Here is a 19,862-nt window from a genome sequence, read left to right as displayed (position 1 = left end):
GAAGGCAGCTGCTTTTTGAAGTTAAAAATCATAATTATTTAAGGATTGAGTTCTAAATCCTCCAACCCACCCCTGCCCCGAAGGAGATCAGTGAAAGACTTTACACTAAACCCAGTCAAGGTTGGATGGGGTACTGCAAAGGCAGCTCTATTCAGTGAAAGACACGAGCAGCTTTTAAAATGCTATCAACTTCAGTTGGACTAAATCACTTGCTTATGTGCTTTATTGAGTTGGCCCTCAGCAGTGCTAAGTGAAGGTGGCTCCCTCTGTAATTGCCATTAGCAACATACCCTCTTCTCCATCTTCAGGTCCATCGTAAGACTTGTCAATGGCAGCTCGGAAACTCTCATTACAGCCCCGACCACGGACCACGTGAGGCCTGGGTCTGTGAAAAGGGAGTTCGTTCTTCCTAACTTCAGCCACAGCAGTCTGAAGACTCTCAAGAGAACTTGACTTCTTCAATCCCAGAGTAGGACCGAAATCTTTGCCAGAAGAGTCTGAAAAAAATAGTAAAGTTTTTACACATAAAACTGCACAGACAAATGAAACTAGTCAGACAGATACATTTAGTTGTGTACTTTTTTACTTTGGGCCTTTGAAATAGTCTGCAATCAATGTAATTTGTACTAAAAATATCTCCAAGTTAAACCTAGTTCAGTAGATATCCCTGTTCAGACTTGCAGGGAACGGCACATAATCCACAGACCTGACAACAGTGATGGGCAACAGCTGGCTCACTCTGTGTCACTTTAAAGCCTGCATCAGTGAAAAGGATGGAGTTGCTTCTTCCTCCTCTGACAGCAATGTTCAACGGGACGCTGCCAACAGTCTCAAGGAGAACATTATCCTTAGACTCCCAAAACCAAACACTGCTACACAACAAGAGTTTCGGTTTTTAGAATGAGTCATGTTGTATGAATGGTTGATATTTTCAAACACGTTTCTCCTGTGAGAAGATATTATTAGTTCTCTCACAGTCTTATCCAACCTTTTTCTTCAAGCTGAAACTGGTGCTATGATATCAACATGCACGCCAGGTTTTTCAAGAAACATACATTTCCAGCAAAGTACAGCTTAACATAAATGATGTTGCTGCCTCTTTCCTTGTTCACAGGCATAAGAAAGCACTTCATACAAAAAAGAGCAAATACCTTCCCAAGTCTTCCAAACCTTTCCTTTCTTTGAATGCTTGACTGTCTCACCTTAGAAAGGCTTTACTTTGTGGCAGCATTAATTAGTATTAATATAATGATAGTAGAATAGGTAAAGAAAAAAGTTCAAATACATGCATACCAACCAATGAAGAAATTCATAGCTTAATTTAAAAGCTTTTGTAGCATCTACATAGTTTTTATATGGCAGAACAGTAAATGTGACATATAGACACCGAGGAAAAGAGTTTGCCTTGCAATTATGTCTTCTGTCTTTGAGAACACAAATGCTTTTGTTTTTAACTTTTAAGTGATGCTAACACAAGCAACAGGAGAATATAAGAACAGAAGACCTTCACATACATGTATGTCCGTATACTGTCATGCCTGAAGAGATTCAAGGATCACAGAAAAGACAGTTGTTAGTACTGTATGCTGTGATTTTAGCAATCCTAGAGCACAGGTATTTCTGATCTAAAACAGTGTGATCAGTGAACTCTTAAAGAAAAAAGCTAAGAACTGGCATCAAATAGAGACTCATCAGCAGTGTCTACATAAAGCAGTTTACACTTCCGTTACCTTCAGACTGACATGCAGCTGAAAAGAAGATGTGGGCGGGTGGGGTGTATGTGGAGACAAACAAGTTTAAGGGAAGCCTGGTTGCTTGGTCACACAGTACAACCTTCTTTTGTTCGCTAATTGCCATTCTGGAGATTACCGTTATCACCAAATTAACAAGTGCTAAAATGGAGTTACAGCAATGACTTGCATACAACATAAAGGTGCTTGAAATCCGTAAGAACTTGTGCGTTAGTAAGAGGCCCTGTGGTGCCCATCTCAGGCCGAGGAGGAGCAAAACCAAGGGCAGGATAACCACTGTGAAAGCCACTCAGATCGGCAGGGGTACCGGCCACTACGGCATCTGCAAGGACGCGGACAGGGTGGTCGCTGTCAAGGGCCACCGCTCGGACAGAGGGATCAGCTGGTGGCCATGGCTCGGGGAGGCCATGGCTCGGGGAGGCCATGCAGCCAGTGATGATTTCCAGGCTGCTGCAGCTACCTCAAACAGCCGCGTCAAAAGCCAGCACAGAGGTGTTTAATACACATCCCAGTACAAGCTGTACTACATTAAATTAGTGCCCTGAGCTGTATTACCTGCGAGAAAAATAAGTCTCAGGTTAAATGCCAGCTAGAGCCTGTCTTACATAAAGCAAAGCCAATTACTCAGACTGGACGACTACTTTTAGCGTATGAAGGCCATTCCTAAGAAAAGCCAAGCCAAGAGCTAAGGTTTGGAGCATCACACACAAACATTCCCCGCACCAGAAGGTGAGCTCTCTGCTCAGCCCGGCTGCAGTTTGCCCTGCACACACTGTGACATGTTTTTTCGGCAGCTGGTCACATACCGAACATCTGGTTCAGTCAGAGTCACCGAAAGAAGGTTGCCTTAAACAATTGCGTGGGAAACTTGGATTTACTGTCCAAGTATGTTTCTTACTGTATAAATAGTCTTTATTTTGCTATTTTGTCTTACCATGAAAGTTCCCCTGAGGATTTAATTTTAGTAATAACTAGCAATAACTTCCTGGTTTTTGAGATTTTAAAGAGAACACTTACAGTGACTTTCATGTAGTATTTTCAGTTTGCTACTAAGAAGAGGAAAAATGAAACTAAATGGAGCACTCTTTAGCTACCAAGTAAATTCAGAACACCACTACCTTGGAAAAATGAATTTTTTTTCTACTGTCCCCAAAAGAAATGTCCCCACTTCATTGCCTAACATCATCAAATGGCAAAGATTACCTGTATTTCTCTCTAACTGGCAAATAAACTTACATATCATTGGTGATCTTCCTGTGTTCTACCATTTAAAAGGTGTCCTCATTTATTCAAAAACTTACAGAGAACCTTTAGTCACAGGCTAGCATTACACATTTAGTTGCCCCTTTCTAAGACTGTAATAATTTTGTCTAAAATTTCACTGGCAACATTGGAAGTTTCTCACTATTACTATGAAAATCCACCCATGAAGAAGCACCTGAACCCAGGTAAAAATTAACTGCATTTTTTTCTTATTGATGACAGTAGTAGCCATGCAACCTCATTAAGAAGGGGAACATTCAGTCAAGGAGTTTACATCCTTGGATATTCTCAGCAGGGTTTTCAGTGAGAACCTCATATTTTTGCAATTCAGCTTTAATTCCTTTTTTCTTCCATTGTATGGCTGCAGCAATCACATATGAGTGTACAACTAAAGATACAGGAGCTGAGGAGTTTCCCTACGCAGGGAGAGCAGTCCCCTTGCTTTCACAGCCAGCATCTATTACTGGATGCTTTAGAGAGAAACGCACAAGGCTCTGCAACCAACAAATACCAGATCCCAGCTAGAGAAACTTCCCTCCCCTGTCCCCCCAGTACCTTTTTCCATTTCTGCAGACCTTTAGGACTGCCGAAAGCCTGAAAACATGAATTTTTTCTCATGGGTAAAAACCCCCCAACCCAACAAATAAACAACAAAACCCCCATCTCATCTTTTACAAGTTATTAACAGGCATTTCTGAGGGTGTGTGGTGTGTCCTACCCAGAATGTGAATACAAAAACATAGTTTGGCAATGAGAAATTTAATTGTTCACTGTGTAAACATGTTTCTTTTTATGGATTTTAAATTCTTGAGCCCTCATTTTACTGTTTTCTGTAGTACAACAATAAAAATTCAACCGAAGCACCCACTTTATTTTTTTTTATAGATGGTGAACTACTTTATGCATCTCTACTGAATTTGAGAGAAACAACAACTGACGTCAGTACCTGCCTACGACTGGCTGAAACCAAGTTGCCGGTTCCTAGATGATACCTGTAACTGATCATCCTTTCACTGAAAGATGGTATTACACGTACCTTAATTTTCTGCTCAATGCCAACATGGCTACTACGGATTTTTTTTTTTCCTAATGTACTAGTAAAAGCAAACCGGTTCTCTGTACTTTTATTACTATTTATAGTTTCAGGTACTTCCAGGCTTCTCTTTTTCCCACATCTGTACATTCCTTTCTTTTTTTACAGCACAGCAGAAGGAAACATGCCAAAAGCAAGATGTCAGTCATCAAAATCAAAGGGAAACAAATGACACGGCATTGTGGGCAATGCCAGCCACCCCAAAGGCATGTGTATGAAGAGAAGCCATGAATCACTGCCACTCTAAATGAAATACAACTCTTAAGACATCCTAAGCAGTAAACATTTTATATATTTATCACCCATTTTACTTTTTAGATAATGATTCTTCTTGAAAACTGAAACTATATCAATATGCCAAAAGGATAATATTTAGAGGAACATATTTGTGTGAGCTAGACTAATTTACTATTTACATTTTGAAAGATATAGTGAGGTAAAAAACAGTTATGAAGAAAAAAGAAGGGAAAGTGTCACTGAGACCATCAAACTAGAATAAACACAGAGTTGTAATAGATTATAAATAGTCTGGCTCAGTATTTACTGGAGCCTTAAACACACACATTCGTGGTTCCTACTGCACTGCATGCAATGGAGGTGCATGTGTTACTAGGGAAGAGAAAATGGTTATGAAAACAGTGAGTCTTCTACCCTGCGGGTACCGGGATGCTGGAGATCACACGCGAGAGCTTTTAGCAGGCAAACTGTGCATGAAACATCAAGGCTGACTTCTTTTGTGGTAGGACTCAGAGTGAGATATGCCAACAGCTTCTCAGGAAGCAGCTAGAGCCCAGCGCCTGTTCTGCCTGGGACACACACGGTGGGTGACCTGCCTGACGCCCAACGGAGCCTCACTGAACTCAGGGTCCTACCCCAGCCTAACTGATCCAACAGCTCGCTCTACAGTTAGCTCTTCTTTAAAGGAATTGGAGCATGTTTAATATATCTTTTGATACGTACACGTTCCCATGATTTTCAAAATACACTCAAGTTCACAGATCACATATATGTTTGGGCTTTTTACACAAATTAATGCATTGCTAACCTTACATTGCCCCTGCAGAGGTGAGGATAGCAAGCATAGTTTCAGAAACACCCCAAATTTTGTTCAGGAAGGAAAAAGCAGGATTTCTGTTGTACAGGATCAAAAGATATAGGTAGCAGGCTGGTAAAATAGGACCCTCAGCAAAATTTAGTCAAAATATATCCCTGCTGTAGGGAAACCTTTTGTATGGGAATGAACCAAATCTGTTACCCAAGTGAAAGATGTCCAAAGATATAAAAGGCAAGAGACAGCCAATAAGACCTGACTGCTTTACTCTCCCCTTAGATCCTTTTGGAAATTTACCTCTAAATAAATACATATTTTAAGTGAAAACTGCAAGCGTCTCTTTAAATAAGCTTAGGGTCAAAAGATAAACATTTGTCATTATTACGGATCTCCATGTGCCATAACCATCAGGGAGTAGGTAGACATTCATGGTTCTTACCCACAGGGTTGCGAGATGATATGGCAACTTAAATTAATCCATGTTCAATTCTTTCTGAACCATTCTGTTTAATGCAGTTTCATTTATTTCTGGTAGGATTCACAGTATGCACAACTTCAAAAGATCTTTTTTCCTCTCACTTATATTTTTATATTCAGATACTTCCTCAATCATCAATCGATTCAATGCAGAGAATGATTTAGGAAGGAGGAATTTGAAAGTCATTACATGGTTTAGCTTGTGATTTTCAAATGAAGAGCTTTAATAGGACATTTTTGTAGAATAACCTTAATCATACTGTAGCCTTTTCTTCAATACTAGTTTATATAGGTAGCATAGAAAAGATTATGAAGGGTTTGATAAAAAGCAAGAGAAAAATCACTATCTTGCACTCACATATTAAAGACAACATGTATCGTTTTGCTCATTTTATACCTGCTTCATTAGAAGCAGCAATACTGAACACAGAAGAAACCCACACCTGACAGAAAAAAAAAAATTCTAAGAAAAAAAAGAATTCTAAGAAAGAGAAATCAAAGCATGGGAGAATTTAACAAGTTCTCTGATTAAAGGAGCCAGCTACAGTCTTCAGATTTACAGATATTTCAATCTATTTTACTCCATATAATGACTGCAATTTAGCCCGTATTTGCACAAACTGCAATTTCAACTATGAATAATAGCAGTTCACAATTTGTAGCCCAGAAGGTACGCTGAGCTTTAGTCAACTGAAGAGGAAAGGCTTGGAATAAAGCAGCCATTAGGCAAGAGGTGAAAATGCTCTACTGTCATCTTAGAAATGTATGCTGGTGTCGTTGTTTTCTATAGTCTTATCACTAACAAACAACAGCACTGCAAAAGAACACATTAATATTTCAAAAAGAATAATATGTAGAACCTTAAACGTCTCAAAAATGCTAATAAGTTTCACAGTGCAACAATATTAAAGCTAAGAATTAGGAGCAAAAGAAGAAAGAGGTTGAAGCAAAAGCACTGGGAGAAATGGCACACGCATTTGCTAGGTTAGGGCTGAATGTTGGACAAAATGCAGCCAAGCCTGTCCTTGCGCAAAGGAACGTCTGATGTTATCTGTTGAAATAATTAGTTTCCTTCATTTGGTTACACCAGTTTAACCTCTGACATAACCTTCCATTCACAATATAGCTCTGCACCCAGTGAAAAGTTTTCCAAGGCATTTGAATCCCTACCCCTGCAGCAGGCGAGTGTTCTCTCTCTAGTTAGTGCAAACTGAAGCTCTTGCCCTTCGAACAGGTCCCAGTATAAATTAAGCTACCTGACCTTCCACAAAGCTCCTCAAGAATATTTATGTATATCAAATTGATTTTGGATATAGCTGTTACAACTTGCTAGAGGAAAACAGCTATAGGAAAAGCAATGCAGACAGGGAAAAGTCCGGTTTTTAGAAAATATGATCCCCCAGTGATTTCAGGCACCTTGTAAACTGATCAGTCTGGAATTGAGTAGTAGTAAAAAAATTCCAGTGCCCTGCAATTGCTTTACTGCTACTTCCACACCCACCCTCTCTGATAAGGTCAAACATTTCAATCCGGCTTTAAGAGATCGAGAAATGTGACACTTTCTGAGATTAATTGATATAAATTACACTTCTCAAACTAAACCAACATTTTTGTTCCCAGGCCAAAGTTTTACATGAAGTGGGAGTCCCACAGTCCCACACTAATATTTAAATAAAGTCACTTTTAATGGCATGAGGCTAACATCTGGAGTGTCACCTTACCTGTGACCTGGGGGACAGAGGAGGAAACTTCTTCAGTAGCTGAACAGAAGAAAGCAAGCCAGTACTTACATTAAATTCATGGTTATGATCTATCTATTTTGTTAAGCCTTAAGCCTATTTTGAAATAAGATGCTGAATTATTACTCAATCTTAGTCATCAAGACTGAAATCATATTTTTTAAAATGACTAATTTAAACCAGAAGTAACAAACTAAAAGGATGCAAAAAGTTCATATTAAGCTTCCTGTTTTCTTTGCTAATTCAAAGCTTTTTTTGAGTTCTTTACATGTGAATGCAGAAATTCTCTCGTATCAATCATTTTATTCACAATTATTTTCTTTTAAAAAGGGATATGTCAATTTTATGCATCAAGTTTTGGCCTGCACACATTTTTACAAACACTCATAAAGCTGCATGTTAAAAATGGCTTTAAGTGTCATTCGGGGATTAATTTAGGCTATTACAACAACAAGGAAGATGATTATTGTAAAAGAAAAACGAAGCCAAGGCAACAAAGAAAAAAACATTTCAGTTTCACCAACTTAACTTGCAATTAAAAAATAAATTACATAAAACACTCCTTTTGTGTGTGATTTTCCTTATCTGTGAACATAAAGACTAAGGAAAAAAAAAGCTAGATTTTTAACAAAATAACGTAGAAAAAGGATACCTTTTGCTAATAATGGCATTGCTTTTGTACACCTGCCCACACTAATCAGTGAATCCTACATGCTTGAGATATTTATGAGCTCTCTTTATTGCTAACCCCCTCCCCACCAAACTGCCCAACAGCCGCTCTAATTTAAGATGCTCTAAATATTGTTGCCATGGGTGACACATGAACATGGAGTAAGGCAAAGCTCTGCTAATAAAAAGGCTTTCACAGCATTTCAGTCCTTGCTCATAAGTAAAGTTAAAATTTATGGCTTTTAAAATACTGGATCTGAGAGAGGTCAGGTTAAATGGCTGCTAGTAATAAAAGGAATCAATATGCCACAGCATCTGAAGCAGCCAGCAAACTAAATAAACACTTCATCCAAATCCACTTGGCCCTGAATTAAAAGAACATAAAATACTGTATTTATTTTGTTTGCCCTCCACCAGTCCGTGGTTTGCATCATTACATCCGCTAGAATTCTACATAGAGCAGGCAACAAACATATGTTGGCCAAGTAGCAATTAAACTGTATGTCAAGGCTAGGAGCAATTAACTGGGCATTAACCTTATCAGGGAACCACTTCTGGATTAGCCAACTACAAACAAGCAAACATCTCAGTCTGGGAAGATTCTGCAACACGTATTTACAAAAGCTTCAGAGGAATCAGACTTTCTGTCTCAGGCACATACAGAGTAAATGAGCCATTTCCAACAATAACCCTTTATCGATAAACCCTGAACAAAACCAGAATCACCTGTTCCAGCGATTAGGGTGTTCTATTAGCAAGGCAGTTTGTTCCTTACAGCGCTTTAAAATAAAGCAGAGCAACAGAAGTAGTGAACTCACATCTTTTGCTCCTAATCTACCTTTGGTTCAGTTTACGGACTGGTTTCCAGAAGAAGTTATGAAAACCTATTTTCTTCAGTTCATTTGTACATGTTTAAACAGAAAGTGCATAGGTTAATTTTCTGTTTAAGAAATTAATGCACGTTTTGCTTGAAGTTGTCAGCAAATAACCTGTAAAAAAGGTACCTACACCTGTAATCAATCTCTCTACACACACCCAGAGGCCAATCACAGAGGCATGCATATTTTGGAAATTGTTTTGTTTGTGAGTTTAATAACATTTGTCTCGAAACAGTTGGAAAAGTTTATGTCAAATCCAACTATTGAATGGGAATATGCAGACTTTTGTCAAACCTACTATTAACTAAGAGAAACGCTTATCTGGCACAGCTCTGACTCAAAATCCCTGCAGAATTTGAAAGGATTATGTAGGTTTTCAGCAGAAGTCCTCAGCAAAGCTTCCTTTCTATTTCCTAGTGAGGTTTTTAAGATCATTTGAATGCTTAAAAATTTGATAACAGTATTTTATCATAGATTCCTCACAGCTGAATCCATCGTTGTAGTGATACTGGGTTTTTCACCTAGCTTTATTTTACATGCTTCAACTTCTTCCCCCCCTTAAACTATCCTCTGTATTGAAACTTCTTTGCTTGGTCTCATCATTCCAGAGATGAGGATTGTTTCTAGATCTGCAATGATCCCGTCTACTGACACACCAGAAGCTAAAAAGGAATATTCACACATTCTCCTCAACCTATGCGTTTAAATAAGTTGCAAAGTTTAATAAGAAACTCGAGAAGGCAGAGGGTCATGTGAACAGAGAGAACGTAAGTAAAATAAAGACTTTAGTATGGAGAACAATTATTTTGTAGGTCATAAAACATGAAAAGTATTTTCAGGGCTTTCTTCCACAAAACTGAATCCTTAGAAAAATCATGTTATTCATGGAACAAACGGTGAGGAATTTTCCTTCTAAACAGCTGCAGCCAAGGATTTTGCTAAACTGTTCTGTAGTGTGCAAAAGCACAGACTCACACCCAATGACATCTGGCTGTCTTCTGGGTTTTTAACAGACACGATTCACAATGGATTATGATCCCAGCCTTGCTTAAAAATAAAGTCAAAATACGACTTTAGTTATACTGTTAACTCTGAGATCTAGTTAGTCTACACCATTTACTGCTTTAGACTTTACATTTGCTTGGGCATGTATAGTCCAACCCTTCCTTAAGAGCTTTGCAGCTCCCTTGCTAGATATGTCATGATGTGTCATTTTAATGAAGAGGTTATTTTTAAAAAGAAACTGGCAAGGATGCGAATGAGAGCTCAAATAAAGCTGGTTTTGCAAATCTGTATTTTTGGAATACTCGTTACATTCTTAGATGTTTAACAAATGTGCACCTAGCCTTTAATATCCTCCATGGAAAAGGGAACCTTCCCAGATCTCTATGTTTTGTTTCCCCTGCAGCAATTTTTTGTATCCTAGAGATGTTACTCTATTAATTACTGAGTTATGTGTTTAGGATCTTTTCAATATGCAGTTTTGCATTGTTGCAACGTGTTTAAATGGCAAATTAGAAAAGCTAATGGAATTGCCGCATGGGACAAATTAGAATATGATCTTAACTGTAGTAGCAAATGCATACAAACTTTTATTGAGATTTTCTTACCCATTTTTCTTGCCTATGTATGAATGACATTACCTCGTTCCCTTTCACTTGCCTAATAAATGGAGAGGAGATACAAACATGGTCCCAAACATAGTATGGTACCAGACTGCAGAAATGTAGGGTCAAAAGAGAAGAAATGGTCATTCTAATTCTTCTTGGCGACATCCCTCATCAACCAATAGAGACGTTTCTGAGACATCAGTCAAAGCACAATCTTAAATTATGATAAAATATTCCAAATTTCTCCAGGTTTAACATGATGGTAAGCAGCAGCCACAGTGATACTGCAACCGAGATAACTTGATACAAGTTAAGCACAATCAAACTGTATTTTAATACAGACAAATCAAAGATGGCTTATCTTAGAAAAGATTCCTCTAAGCTGGGACTCAATATTATTGGAAAACACATGATCCTGCTCGGTGACTCCATACACTCTTGCAGCATGAACCAGAGTCTGGCTTCGAGTAGATCAGGATGCACTTGGATAATCAGACTTTTAATCAACTGTATCAGAAAACTGTTACAGTATCATGGATCAGGTGCAAAACTCAGTGCCCAATTCGATCTACTTCAAGTACTTGGCGGTTGGATCCTTGCATGAAATATCAAAATGTGATATTACAGAGGCAACTGTTCTACAGGAACAGGCAGTTATTTCAAATAGATAGCAATCCAATCAAAACGAATCAGTATAATTAAATATCCTAAATTAATAGTGAACTGCAATCTTTGCCTAGAACAGGGTCCTAAGCAATTGATAGCAACTGCAACTTGTAGGAGCCCTACTTGAAGATCAAAGCCTAAGTGCGCTCAAATTAACAGGGACTCTAGAACTGGAAGGTTCATTCCCAAACTGGTTGAAGCCTGGGGGCCAAATCCTCAGCTGGAGTAAATCAACACTTTTCCACTGTCTGCCAGCTTTTAGCAGCTGAGCATGTGTCTTTTGGTCTTTTGTACTCTACTGTCGCTATACTTTGGCATTACACATACCTGTCCACAGAGAGTCAGACAACAGCAACTCATTTTACATTGAGTTACAGCACGAGTGTCAGATGTTAACTAAGTTCAGCCTGTGGTGGATTCAAAGTAGTGATTTATAGGTTAAAAAAGCTCTTTATTATTTTAGCAACCCAGAGAGCCATCTTCAGTTGCCCCCTGGTCCTGCTAAAGGAGTAAGAAGAAATGAACGCGTTTATGTGCTTCTCATTAGGAACCTGTTTACTCTTTGAAAGCTCTGTTTTTACTTATTCAAGGAATCACAGGTCTGGAAAGAGGTAATAGCTTTAGAAGTATAAGCAGCACAAAGATGCATCATCATAGATTATCAGTAGTTTTAAATGCTACCTGATGCTTTAAGCACATCATCATGTGAACTTTCTGAAGCAAGAGCACCACTGCTAACTGCAGGTCACAAGAGTAGGCTGTTGCAGTGTTTTCCCTGGGTTATTTTTTATCTTGTGTGTGTCTGTGGTGGTGTAGTTTTCAGATAAAAAAAAATAATTTTGGAAATCACTTATCTACGTTACAGCAAATTTTCACTGTGTTCTTTTTCGAGTTCTATGGCATTTTAAAACATTAACATGTATTTATGTATTTTTAAAAGAACACTTTCCAAGTAGCGTGTTTTAATTTGTTCCTTTACTTATTTTAAGTAATGATTTCCTCTTCTGCTGATGTTAAGCTGGTTCTTTGGTCAAGATTGATAGAATCCATCCAAAATATGCTAGACAACACTAACTTCTGAAATACTAGTCTGCAGCTTTGGTTTCGCTTGAGACTCGCAGCTAACTTTAGTAGGGCCTGACCTCTAGCCAGAACACTGTCATAGAGACAAAGTAATTATATTAATGTGCAAAGCAGAAATTACTGTTGATCATCAACCAATCAGGAAATAAATCTGTGTACAAAGAAATACTGTCAAATATACAGCACAAATAAATAAAAACAAAAGGTATTTTTGTTAACCCTTTTCTGTTATACTAATTTGAGAGTCAGCAGGTATAAAGTTTTCAAATTCTAATGTGATATTGCAAATGACATACTGCTATTTAACACTCCGAATGGTTTGCAACAATAAATGTCTTCCTTTCTAGTAATCTCATTTTGAATTTTATATTTGGCTAATTTAATACTAAAAGGATAGCACATCGATCTCTCTTTGCCCTCAAAATCCAGATATTGTCCATAAACACACAGTTTACTTACACATGTAGGCAAACATATTTGGCTATATTAACACGCAGTCATACAACATAAAGGTATAAAACTTCATTCTTTGCAATCATGTTGCTTCCCAGCCGCATTTATAAATGCTATGACAATATAAAGATTAGATACTACTATTTGTGTTACTAGCCTGTCAGTAGATTCTTAAAACTAAATAATGAGTATCACTAATATTATTGAAATTAAAAGCTTTTGCTCCTACTACAATAAAAGCCAGTCTCATAAACATTAAGAACAAATCCACACAAGCATTTTGAACAGTTTCAAGGATATTAAGTAGCTCTGCCAGATTTCTCTAGCAATATCAGAATACCTTATTTTGTCTTTTTACAGTGGCTAGTGGTTCAATTTAACTTTTTCACGTTGTCTGCCTGTATAAGAAAATAGCTCTTGGTTCCATGATTACCTTACATAAAAACTTTTGGCATCTGTATGATTATAGTAACTTTTTGTTTCTTCTGTATCAAGAGCGAACACAGAGTCTACCCTGTATCCTATTTTGCGTGAACTATTTTTGCCTTCTTTAGTCTTTTTCTGACTGTGGACCAGTATTTCCTCTGCATTGAGGGAAATTTGGTGAATCTGTGAAATGCATACCATTCCAGTTCCTCAAGAAGATAATGCAAACCAAGCCATACTGTAGCTGGGTAAAGACTTCTGGCAATCAATTACTTCAATATTTACATAATCTGTAAAACTTCACACATATCACCACACAGTCAATCAGAGTTGCTTGGCATCTTCTCCCCTCAACCTTTAACGAGTATGTCAATCCTCATACTGGATAGTGATACATACTAAGGAATTTACTTCAGAGCAGAAAACTAAAATCAGATTTTGAAACACCAAGGTTAATGTTATTAAAATAAAAAAATGCAACGGTTCTTCTACCATATGCTTAATTGGCCCCCCTGCGAAAAAGCAGTCCCACAGGAAGGAGCAAGAAGCTACTGGTTGGGTTCATATCTTGCCGTAAGAGAAAAAGAAAGTAACGGGTAATCAATCATAATTTCTCTTCTCAGCAACAACCCTGATCAACATTTATGTGTATAATTTTTTTTTGTTGTGGATATTAAGAATTTAGATGTGCTCGCAGAGAAGCAAGAAAACTCAAGAGAAGCAAATTTATTGAAGATTAGCAGATAAATAGGAACTACTCTTGCCATCAATCTTTAAGGCACTGAACATTTGAAGACAAGGAGAGGTCTTGGAGAAATAAGATAAACTTGTCATATCTTTGTATTTCTCGTTAGGCATTAGCATTTGGTGGTATCAGAAAGAGGACATCGGCTATAGACTTTTTGTCTGACCCAGTATGACCAGTGTTATCTTCTTGGGATGTGTTACAGATAAAAGGTGTCCAGAAAAACAAACCAATCAACCAACCAGACCCCAAAATAAAGATGACACTGCTTCCTGTTCCTATCAATTCTTGATTGCTTGCATCATGAAAGCACACAGAACCTCTCTAATCATGGGCCAAAACCTCACTGCACTTGGTGTTATACCAACTCAAAACAGAATAATATTCAGTACCTCTAATAAGTTTTGATCAAGCCTACCTGTATTTCTGCAATACTGACTCTCTTTTGAGAGGCAAGACTATAGATGTCTTTTTCTGCAGCGATTTATTTACGATTTGTCAACACTTTGTAAAGTACATTTCATCTCCTGCTACATTCCCTTTAGCTCCCTATACCTCAGATGTTTTCTATTTTAAACAGAAAAACACAGATGTTTTGGGACAGTATTGATTTACTCAGATTTCGCATTCAGATTGAACCTGAATTGTTAAGATAAGTACAGTATTTAAAATGAATACTGCAAGCATCAGGCCATAACAGAGCTAATAACAAGTTCCTTCCTCACCTTTTAAAGACAACATTATTGGTTCCCTCCTTCTGAACAGCAATATAGAAGAGCTGAGCACAGAATTTCCTGATGGTGTCTCAAACTGTTTTTGCTATTTGTCTATTTCAAGTCAGTTCTACAGGATGGTCCCTTCTTGCTTAGGTGCTGCTCACAGAATGTGTTCATTTTTCTCCAAATAAAATATAAAAACAAACAACAATCTTTAAATCTGTTTAGAACAGAAGCCCTCTGATTTGGAGTTGGTATTTTGTGACAGCTCTAATACAGTCTTATTGCTGACTCTGTCATTCTTCAATGTCTGTGCTCTTAACTCTTAGAAAAGACTTAAATGATGTTCCTGTGTGCTAAAGCACATTACAAATATACTACCTTCTAGTTCATTCAGTTTGATCTAAAACAGCTACCTTGAGTAACAACTGATACTGATATTGCCTTATATCAGATGACTTAAATTTTAATCACTAGGTTTTCTTAGTCTGATTAAGCAATTAAACTGCCTAACTGAATACTACAGGCAATTGATTTATATGAAGGTACTAAGAAATTCTATTTGAAGTTTAAGAACAATTCCCTACCAAAGATAATAAACACATGAATGCTCGAATTGCAAAAGCATATTTCACCATTAGTTGTTCTACTATTTTTGGCCTTTTCGTTGTTTATTGATTCTATTTACTGAAGCAGTCGTTCCTGGTTTCCTTTTCTAAAAATCACGAACTAAATGGGCACTCTGTTCTGCTAATGCAAATTACAGTGCAAGCGAAGACTCTTCATACACTGTAAATGTAACTCATCATTAAACTGGGAGAAAAATTACTGCCTATGCATCTTTAGCTATAAAAACTTTCTTAAAAATATCTAGGTTCTCTTCTTTCAGTTTGGATCATGAAGTATTTGCTGTAACAAGAGAGAAGGAAAGAGGTGGAGCTTTTAACACCCAGTCATGTAGGTCTGAAAGGAGTTATTCTTGCAGAAACATTTATTGTCGCCAAGGTCTGAGGAACACAGAAATGAGCAGGACTACCTGCAAGGTAAGTAACTGCTCAAAACAAACAAGGGCAGAGTTTGCTCTACATTTGATCATTTTACTGTTTCTTTTACTCTAGGTGAGTATCAGAAGATTCTTGCATCTCCACTTGAAATGAAGTACCAAACATACAAAAGGGTGTCAGAACCTACCCAAGACCCCCCTAAAACCAAAACGGAACAAAACAAAACCAACCAACAATCCAAAACCACACGGAAAACAGGTTGTATTGATCTGCATACATGGTGCTAGGAAGCTGGGGGTTTTCTCATCAAGCAGAAGTTAAGTGGCATCTTTTGGCTTGAAGCAATCAAGCACATATCCACATCTCTTGCCATGAATAACTTTCACTGCCTACACGTACTTTCTCTGTTGCTTCGGCATCTTGCAGAGTGAAGAGCAGTATAAAAGACAGGTAAGCTACTCACAGACACATCCCACTCTGCTGACTGCTCAGGTCAGAATTTTAAAAGATTACTTGTGGGCTCTTCCACTAAGGGAAGAAGAAGGGTAGAAAACGAAAAGGGAAACTAGGCAAGCAGAGAGTCTACACAGGGATCGGATTTTATAAAATAGTAAATACTTTCTCTTGGAAAATGAATGCTTTAAGATTCCATCTTCAATCTTGTGCCCTACGACTCACAACCCTCCATTTTATTTACAATAGCTAAGATACTTAATCTTTTTATACTGTCACTCTTACTGTTCCAAATCCAGAGGTTTAGGCCCAGCACTAGCTACATGAAGGCAAAGTGATTTTTTAAAGCATATGTGGTTTATAGACTACAGCAGGATCTTTCTACATAGTTTGCTATATTAATAAAGAAACATTTTTATTTGTTTACACATACAGTAATACTGTGTCTACTACGTACTAAATAAAATGCATTATTTATTTGCATTTTCCTGTCTCATTTTCTGAAAAGGCTCATGAAAGTTTAATGAAAGTGGATAAGGCAACAGATTATGTATTAAAATTATATACAAAAAATGACCTTAAAGGAGTACTATTAACATTGCAAAGTAAAGCGCTTAGGCTTGGAGAATGCCACAGGAGAGGTATCTATCGTTAACTTATCTCTCTCTGTGCTCTCATTGTAATAGACTTCCACTTTATATCCCAAATACATTATGACAATTTTATTTACAAAACTCCAGCTTCCTTCTCTCAGGAAAGATCTACAAATGTTTTCTTCCACACATACAGCAATTATCCCCCTTTCTTATTCACCACGCACTTTAATATCTGCTCTGACGTAACGTTAAACTGTCCTTCATGCACCTTTTTCTGAAACACCTTATAAAGTAGTAAGTTTTTTAATAAACACTAATGATGTCATTTCAAGAGAAACGTGCACTACCTGTATCTCAGAGACAAGGAACTGGAACAGAAGGATGAATATCAATTCAGGTTCCCATTTTAAGGTTCTCAAGGCCCGATTCCCCTGCCACCCATTCCGTCTTCTGAACACTTACCATCTAGCATCTCCTGCGCTCACAGCACTACTGCCACCCACTTTTGTTGCAGCCTGAATACATCGAGCACTTCTGAAAACCAGCACACATGCAGGTCAGACACCTCCAAGGTGAACACTCTATCTCATTGCATGTGGTTTGAAGACACCTCCCCAGCAATTCTGGGGCACAGGCACAGCTAGAAAATAATTCCAGCAGCATTTAATGGCTACAAAACAGAAAAAAGGTTTCTTTTTCCCTGAAGTCATCTACACTGCTAACATCACAGCCGCCAACCAGAATATGCCAAACAGCTACGCATCTTACAACTTCAACAATAAAAGAGGTGAGGGCTGGGCCTTACACAACAGCCTTCATTACCTTTAAGCAGATCCTTCATCTGCTCTGAAAGTAAAGTCTTTGGGAAGAACTAGCTTTTGATTACGTATCTCTCACACCATCAGCATTCACTAAAAGGGTCTGAGTTGCCTTTGCAGGCATCCTTACAGCTAGCCTTTCCAGCTTCAGACACCTTAAACCCTCAAACTTACGCCCTTTCAATAGAGTTTGTATATACAGCTTTCTAGGTGTGGGGTTTTGGTGGGTTCTTTTTTTAAGTTTGTTTAGTTTTGTTTGGTTTAAAGAAAAGCAGACTTTTCTTTACTGCAATGCTGGCTGTCACCGTGCTTTCCCACGAGGATTTTGGATCTGCTGTCCTAGATCAGCACAAGCTGGTCTCCCCCTCTCTCTCAGTTCATGTCACCCTTTCCCACTCTGCACCTTCTCACCTAGCCACATGCCCAATCTCCCTTTTCCCTCCCATCCCCATCATCCTTTGCTAGCTTCCCCCTCGCTCCCACTAGCTTGCTATCTTCCCAGCCTCTAGCCATGTATTCTTACCTTTTCCACTCCTAAATAAAAATAAATATCAGAGTTATTTTAGGAGACAGTAGAAGAACAACCTCTGTCAAAAAAAAAAGCAAATAAAACCCACGCTTTGCTTGACACTTGAATGGAAAGTTTTACTTCAAACGGCTCCGATTTCACAGAACCTGTAATGGGACATGTCACACAGTGACTGCTGCACACTACGCCCATACCTGATACACAAAAAGAGAAACGAAAAAACAAACCATGAGTAATAGAGACCAAAGGGTTTTCCTGAGACTTAATGATTTACCCATATTTTCTTTACGGCAGAAAAAGAATGATTGTAAGAAAATTTTTCTCCTATATGTTTTTTGTTTTTTTTTAACGTATTTGCTCTTTTAATATGAACTCAGATTGAGAATTATTCTTTGTAGCTATTTTGTGATGTACGTTTCAGTAATAAGCAGTGAATTATTTGATGCAACGGCTGACAAAATTTAGTCCTGAATGTAATACTCATTCTTTTTTGTACCTTTAAAATTAAAACCGGTGTGCTATTTTTTTTTTAAAAGAATTAAACTCTAGAAGCTTCAATCAAACAATTCTGTCATTTTGTTTTCAGAATTAAGCATCTGAGCAGATTATAAAGCAATAAAAAAAAATAGAGGCATCTGAATAACTACACTATATTGAATTTCTCTTTTATAACATCTCTGTTTGTCAACAGCAGTATTACAACTGGCAACCAAAAAAACCAACCCCTTGTTTGAATACAGGAATTTATGCCAACTGCAGATAGCAACAAAAATTGTAATTACACGAAAAACCCAAACAAATCAGTGCCAGATCCTCTGTTCTGGTCCTACTGCACAAAGAGGCTTGAAAACCGCCATAGCAAGTTAACTGAGTTTTTTGTTTGCAACCTTTGTAAGTGCAATCACCCTTCAGTAACGGATGCAAACTTCTAGTGCCAAGTTCTAGCTGTGCTCCATTTGTCCCTCTGCTTGCCAAGTCCCGACCACAGCACAGGAAGGGAACTGATCCCTATTTAAGCTTTCAGTGCAGCAGAGTCAGGGTCTTCCCGCTATATGCCACTAAGGAAACCATCATTCTGAAACTGGGCGAATTGTAGAATTAGGGTCTGCCTCTCTCCAGTGAGAGCAAGCAACTGTCCCCAGGACCTACCTGACTATGCCCTAACGTGCTCTCCTCAACACAGGTGACAAGACGGGAACCATAAGCATAACAGTGCACAGAAGGCTCTGCACGAACTTTGGCTCTCATTCACCAGAATGGCCAAAAGAATTCAATGAAGTAAAGGTTACGTAGATATAACTGTGCTAAGTCTGCTAATGTCCTTGAAAATCTGGAGGTGAAGCCTTCAGGTCACAGATTTGCTCCCCTCCCAGACAGATATCCAATCCACAAAGGTTTCTTTCCAATTTAAGAGCCAGCTCGAAGAGGATGGAAGGATTAAAGAAAGGATTTTTACAACAGAAGGTGAAGAACTAGAGGGGCAGGAATCAGATATAAAATAGCCTCAGTAGAAGTGCCAGACTACTTTGGGGGGGGGGGAAATATCAGCATTTATGTTTCTTTAAAAAAACCCAAACATAAATAAGCTTGGTCTCATGTCGACAGGGATCTTTTGTGCACTCATAGGGTTAAGATATCAATCGCTATGCTTATTACTTGTAGACAAAAATGAAATGCTTGGCAACTCCATCAACCCATGCAAGGCTAAATTAAGGCCAATGAGAAATTTCATCTATCAAGACATTAGGCAGAAAAAAAGGTAAATGCCAGAGAAGCTTATACGTTTTGAAAGGGCAGCATGGTGCTATTGCCTGAAGTAGGAGAAAAGTATCTCCTGGTAGT

At 38.1% G+C, this 19,862-nt stretch overlaps 1 protein-coding gene across 3 annotated transcripts in view; it reads right to left on the bottom strand.

Annotated features, from left to right (window-relative positions):
- Positions 1 to 19,862, bottom strand: part of PARD3B (par-3 family cell polarity regulator beta) — a 426,548-nt gene that overhangs the window by 143,526 nt on the left and 263,160 nt on the right. For all 3 annotated transcript variants that reach the window (XM_063341445.1, XM_063341446.1, XM_063341444.1), the window contains one exon: positions 291 to 497. In XM_063341445.1, coding sequence (XP_063197515.1) covers positions 291 to 497 — 207 coding nt within the window. The remainder of the gene's footprint in view (positions 1 to 290; positions 498 to 19,862) is intronic.

The sequence above is a fragment of the Chroicocephalus ridibundus genome, chromosome 7, assembly GCF_963924245.1.
Source record: "Chroicocephalus ridibundus chromosome 7, bChrRid1.1, whole genome shotgun sequence".
NCBI lineage: Eukaryota > Metazoa > Chordata > Aves > Charadriiformes > Laridae > Chroicocephalus > Chroicocephalus ridibundus.
Note: the sequence above shows the minus strand (reverse complement) of the source record. Positions and strands in the feature narration are given on the sequence as shown.